Source organism: Coregonus lavaretus (assembly GCF_964263955.1).
Source record: "Coregonus lavaretus genome assembly, chromosome: 2".
NCBI lineage: Eukaryota > Metazoa > Chordata > Actinopteri > Salmoniformes > Salmonidae > Coregonus > Coregonus lavaretus.
The window spans coordinates 49538173-49544926 of NC_139989.1; the positions used below are offsets into that span (position 1 = coordinate 49538173).

At 40.3% G+C, this 6754-nt stretch overlaps 1 protein-coding gene across 1 annotated transcript; it reads right to left on the reverse strand.

Moving 5' to 3' along the window:
* Positions 1-1620: 1620 nt before the first annotated feature.
* Positions 1621-2289, reverse strand: LOC311146480 (noggin-3-like; the record flags this gene model as incomplete). The annotated part of the gene is made up of 1 exon (XM_084182987.1): positions 1621-2289. One exon carries the CDS (start codon positions 2287-2289, stop codon positions 1621-1623), a length of 669 nt encoding a protein of 222 aa, XP_084039113.1.
* Between the last annotated feature and the right edge of the window lie 4465 nt (positions 2290-6754).

Genomic DNA, 6754 nt, shown 5'->3' on the forward strand with positions numbered 1-6754 from the left:
CTGTAGGCCTATAGCTTCGTGAAACAAATTTAGGCTTAACATGAGAAAATGACCAAATAAAACATGTATCCATTAAAGCAAAGCTATAGGCTATCAATAGGCAGGACTGCGATCACTGGTACCTAAAATACCTACCCAGGCATTGTATGATATGGCATGCGTCCCATAGTGTGCAACTGCAGCCCGCAATTCGGGTCGTTCCTGAATGTGGACATTCCTGAAAACAGTGCCCGACAGGTGGGGGTGAAGGACACTCCCGCTAGTACAGCATGCAGGAGGCTGGAGCGACACCATGTGCTAGCTAACTAGCTAGCTAGCTAATTAGCGACATTGTGTGCTAGCTTGCTAGATAGCTAGCACACGGTGTCGCCCCCGCGTACCGGAGAAAACCGTGCCCAGCAGTGTCGCCCCCGCCTCCCGCTAGTGCAGCAGGCGGGAGGCTGCAGCGACACCTTGTGCTAGCTAACTAGCTTGCTTGTTAGTTAGCGACACCATGTGCTAGCTTACTAGCACACGGTGTCGCCCCCCGTACCGGAGAAAACAGTGCCCGACAGGCGGGGTGAAGGACACTGTCTACCAGTCGCTAGCTACTCCAGTACACAGCAGGCGGGGCGACACCCTGTGCTTGCGAAACCATATTATTATTTTTATTTATTTATTAATTTGAGTCATTTTTAGCAGACGCTCTTATCCAGAGCGACTTACAGTTAGTGAGTGCATACATTATTTTTTACTTTGATATATTGTCCAAGGTCACCAAGCATCTTGTTCTCATCAATATTTTAGTTTCAGTTGCTGTTGCTGTGAAGCAAAATAGTAAGACTGTAGAAAAAGCACAAAACTCAGGCAATCCTCAACCCTTATCCACTCCTGGGAACTCCAAGGTTTAACAAACAAATGAACAAGTAAGTATTGGCCCCAGCTCTATGAAAGTGTATGATTGTGTAAGTAAACTATCTGATGCGTAAAGAATTGTTAATCTACTGAGAGCCGCTCAAAGATTACCCATGTATGACTTCGGAGCACGCTCCTTACTGAGAGTCTCTTGAGCCAGACGGTTTACTTGCGCAAACTACGCGAGACTACTGAGAGCCTGAGTCAGAGTGAGTGAGGGCGCACACTGTAAACCCTAATTGTGACAGGTGACATTACCCCATCAATGGGTTCACGGTGTGACAGGTATAGGGGAGATGCATATTTTTAAGACAAAATAGAGATTTCATTATTTCAGTGACATTTTATTATATGAATATAAAGAATAAATAGCAGTTCTCTTAATTTACATGATAAATCGTTGAAATAGGCTACCGATATTCAGCTGTATATCAGCTGCAAGATAACATAATCCACATGAAATCTGAGGTCGATAGATGAGTTTTCCATAGTGGAAAACAACATGTTTATAAAACGGCACCTATGCGCCATTGATCTTCAATATAAATACAAAAGATATAACCAATACTTTCCACAAATACGGTAGACTCTGGTTACACGTAATACTGACTTTTTACAAAACCTATATAATTGAATGGCACCTCATATACATAAAATACATTCCTACACTCTGTAGTGCATACAAAATTACAAAGTCATCATAATTTATAGTTGAAAACAGTCATTTCAGTTCGAGCAGGCGCATTTGCATTCGGTTATCATGGGGTATTGAACTGGTATCCAAGTACATTTGAGGCCCCCTTTCTTCTGTATACATCGCCATCTCAATATTGTAAAATGGGTCGAGTTTGCTGGTTTGCAGACCATCCCCTCTGGAACCGAACATGATCTTTTACTTTGACAGTTTCCCACTCTCACATAACGTGGCCAAAATCTGTTGCCTAGGTCGTTCCATGTATAAATGACAGGGCAAAACGAGAATGACCACAGCCACTGCTGCAGCCTCCGTTTAAGTTTTTTACTGGGTTTGTGCTTCTTGCCAAACTGTACGTCAAAATCCATTGCTTTGATTTCATTCGGCATCGCTCCACTGGGCTTCTGTTGAATGTCCAAATCGTCAAGCTCATCGTTGCCAGTGTATTTATTCTGTGGTGGTGTAATAGACATAAAGCGACTATCAAAGTCCCCCAATACACTTTTCAGTTCGGTTTCATTGAGGTCCCTCTCTTTTGGGTCAAAGACAGGATCAGGGTCCTCTTTTAATTCCACAAGTGGCAAACTGTCACTCGGGATAGGACGGAGGAGGTAATAATGCTGGCATAGCCCTTCTTCTATTATAAGTCCGAGGGACAACACCAGCAAGTACATTGCTACAAAATGCTGTGATTGATCCATGTCCGTTACACACAATAAGACAGTATTATAGGATACAGCTAAACAGGTAAGCCTAGGCTACTCTGCTAGGTACAGTTGTGCCGGGTTCTTGCGGAGTGCGCACCGGCTTGAGTTACATCCAGCCAAACTTCACTTCTTGGGTGTTGGTGTCCTTAAAATTCAGACTGCTTACTCCATAGCAAACGATAATTGAATGAAGATGGTAAAGATGAATAGTCTCTTTCGTAAAACAGCAGAATTCCGTGACAAATCTAGATATAGGCAGTGTTTCCCTTTTACCCACGAATTCAATATATTGTATGAAATGGCTCTGTGACAGCATCAGTGGCATCAGCGGTTCTCCCTCTTGTGCGCTTTGACGCGTGGTTCCAGTTTCAAGTCCTCCCCTCTGAGGATCGGCATGGTGTTTCGTTTTCTTTTGCAGGACGCTGAAAGAGTAACCTGCTCCCTCTGATATATCCTCACGGGTTGTGATGTAATTAATATACCCATCTGAATGTGGGTTTGTTGTAGGAGATCCCCGACACCTCCCTCAATCAAGAGGCGGGGATGGGTTGGGGAGAGGAGGGGTCCGTCAATTTCGATTCTGATCGCCCTCTGTCGGAATATCTGACTAATTTTGCTAATTTTCCATTGACAACTGCTAGAAGCGGTGAACAACAATTAGAACTGACTGTGAGAGGCCATTGCCACTACTATTTATATTACTAGGCCAACAGCTACTATTCATTTGAGAGGTTAGCCTACTGGCTACAAATACTGCTGATGATTTTTTTTTTAAATAGGTTTCCTAGGTTATAAAACAACAGGATATAGAGATAGTATCTGTCATGAGGAAAAACATGTTAAATACTCGATATAATAGCTTCCTTAAATGACACTCATGACACATACACTCTACTCAATAATACCAACACAAAATGCTTCAAATATTTGGAATTGTTGTGAGCAAGTAGCATGTAAAGAGAGTTCTTATAAAGAACCTGACTGAACAAACATCTGTTTATTTTTCTAATGAAGAGTGTTCTCTTTGTTGGCAGGGACAATATTTCAGTGTGCAACCATGCCACAGGGAACCTCTCAATAAACCTTGGCCAAAATAACTCCCAAATAAACAACTCTCACTAAGCAGCAGCCATGGAAAGTATCACAATTTACAAACCTGTCTACCCTCAAATGCTTGGAGAATCATTCGTTTAAAATAATTTAATGGAAGAACTGACCGGCTGCTACATCACTTAGATAAATGCATCTCTGTTTCATTTTGAATGAGCTAATTCACACAAGCACTTCTGCGCACGACTCATTTAGTTTATGGTCAAATGATGGTGAAAAGTCTGGAAAAGGTCACGTTTATATTTTTCATCTGACCTGTATGCATCATAAACTATCGCTCAAAATGCTTGACAGACATGCTGTTGCAGTCCAGTGCATTCACATCTAGACTCTAGAGGAGGGAAGCTATGATCCACTATATTTTGTCTTGAAAGCAAGATTCCGGTTTACAGATGTTTAAAGCTTTGAAAATAACATCCAACTTTTGCTCCATGATATACACTACTGTACAGTACATGCATCTGAATTCTAGGTTTTTATACAAGTAGCCAATATAACAATCAAAATGGGTCTGATTTATGTCAGACTAAAACAACAATTGATCTGACTATTCAGGCATTCTTGGGCATTGACAATAAGGCATTGATAAGGCTTAACTTGTTGTGATAAATCCCCCTGTATCTGAATACCGGTGTTGAATTGCTGCAGCGATAATAGGTCAATACTGATGAATAGATACATAATCATCTACAAGCAATATATTACAATGATTATAACATTCAATGGTCTAGATACATGGTAACACCTATGGAATACTTTAATCTATGCAATGAAATTCATTGGAGAATACAGCTGTTTTAGAGCCAACAAAGTGACATTTCAATATGGTTCTCATTACATTATGGCCTTATTGTCAGCCCTCATTTCATGGTGAGTTGTTTTTGTTTCTTCTAATCCCTTCCTACTGTTTTATCACAGGAAAATTGTGATAGTTATATATTCACCTTGAAAAGACAGAATACTTTAGACAGACGCCTGCTTAAGTGAAGAGTTTTTATTCAAGTAGGCTAAACCAAAGTCAATTTCCTTTGCTAGTAAAACAGCCAACATAGTAATCTTTTTTAGGGTCTGGTCCTTGAAAGGTACAAAGGTATTTCTACTTTTGCTTAAGGATATGCATTCAAAATGAATACCTTTAGGTTCTGCATAGGTCGTTGTACCCTTCCCTGCTGGTTTCTCCTTTAGTGAGGCAAACCAGACCCCTCTCTTGGCAGGCACCTTAAACATAGGTACCAAGAGAAGGCCCGCTCAGGTAAACCATTAAAAACACACTAAGAGTGATTAAGACTGGAGAATGGACTGAGACTTTCCAGTGTCATTTCAACTTCGCTTTTATTGTGGTTGTATTAAATGATTACTTTCTCCTATCAAGTTATTGAGATTTGTTATGAATATAATGGACATAGGCCAACAGGTTTTCCAGTTACTGCATTATTAGTTAAACTTTTACCTCAGTTGACTGTTGAAAACAAAGATGAACTGAAAGCATAAGAAAAAACAATGTTCTTCTCTGTACAATGAGAAAGTTGAAGCCTTTTCTTCTTGTTTCACAGAGTAAACTGTGTTATTCATGTTGTAAGTGTAAGTGATCTAAATAACATAGGTCCCATGTAGCTCAGTTGGTAGAGCATGGCGTTTGCAACGCCAGGGTTGTGGGTTTGATTCCCACGGGGGGCCAGTATGAAAATGTATGCACTCACTAAAAACTGTTAGTCGCTCTGGATGAGAGCGTCTGCTAAATGACTAAAATCTAATCAAAATGTGCATTCTTATAGTACAATATATGTTTTTTTTTTGTTTTTTTTTTACTGATGACTGTTTACTGTGTTTGATTGAATAGGGCCCACAGCAAAAATTATCAGTATGCTCAACACAGAAGTGCTCTAAGTCAGAGCACCTCACAACCGACAGACAATACACTCTCTTGACACTCCCACTCAACCGGTGGGGGGGGGAAATAGTGTAGTCTACTCTGGAGGCGGTGGTGGGGGGCACAGATAGTTGTCATAACTGATGGAAACAGTGTGTGGTTTCAATAAAATAAAATAGTCTCAGCAAACAGTCCATTTCACATGGCGCGCTCCCGACACAGCACCTTTCACACGGTTTATCTCGCGTAATACCATTTTCACACTCCAGGCTAATTGAGGCCACATTGCCGCTGAGTAAACACAGACATGAAATGGGTGCTATTTTGTTTACTCTGGCACTCTGGAGGTGTGCAATTTGGTAGTTTGTTTAGCACTTTTTCCATGTTCCTCCTGCGATCCAAGACTGTGTGCTTTATCTCAACGAATTGCTAGGTTTCATTAGAGCAAGGTGAGATCTTTCCTCACATTGCTAAGCCTTATCGTAGATGCTGTTCTTTCACGTCAAACAAGGCCACTCTACTGCTCGAGCATAGCCGTTAGAGTTTACAATACCAATCATTTGTCTAGGTCAGATCTTCGCAACTACAGGTTTTAGATAGTATACAAATGTCAATCCTATTTCCGTGAAACTATTATCATAAATATCCAGATATGTAATAATAATAATAATAATAATAATAATAATAATAATATGCCATTTAGCAGACGCTTTTATCCAAAGCGACTTACAGTCGTGCGTGCATACATTTTTGTGTATGGGTGGTCCCGGGGATCGAACCCACTACCTTGGCGTTACAAGCGCCGTGCTCTACCAGCTGAGCTACACATGTAGTCGTTACACATTAACATGCATAGAAAATACTGTTCTTTGAAGGCACCTTTAGATTGCAGTGTAATCTCCTATTATTAAGAAAAACATCTCTGGCATTTAAAGGGGAAGTTGTTCACAAATGTTTACATGTAGACTTATTTTCAATCTTTCTGTGATTGTAGTTCACAGAACTGTTTAAAAAATATATAATTTGTTTAATTACAGAGAAAATTGGTAGACACATTTTGCTGAGTCATCACTTGCCATTAACTACATTTTAGATTTTAGATTTTAGTCATTTAGCAGACGCTCTTATCCAGAGCGACTTACAGTTAGTGAGTGCATAAGTTTTTCATACTGGCCCCCCGTGGGAAACGAACCCACAACCCTGGCATTGCAAGTGCCATGCTCTACCAACTGAGCTACAGGGGACTACATGAAATTGTGTCTAAAGCGTGTTAGAAAACGCTCTAAAACACTCCAAACCAACTCATATTACATCAGAATCCCATTCTTAATGATGTCTCCGCACTCAATTCTTACTATTTTTTCCCACTGTCCCACAAATCCATATTTGCATATTTTTGTTGTTGTTGTTATAAACAGCATCATTCAAACATGGATTTATGGCACAGTGGAATATATATATTTTTTTGTGTAGAGACAT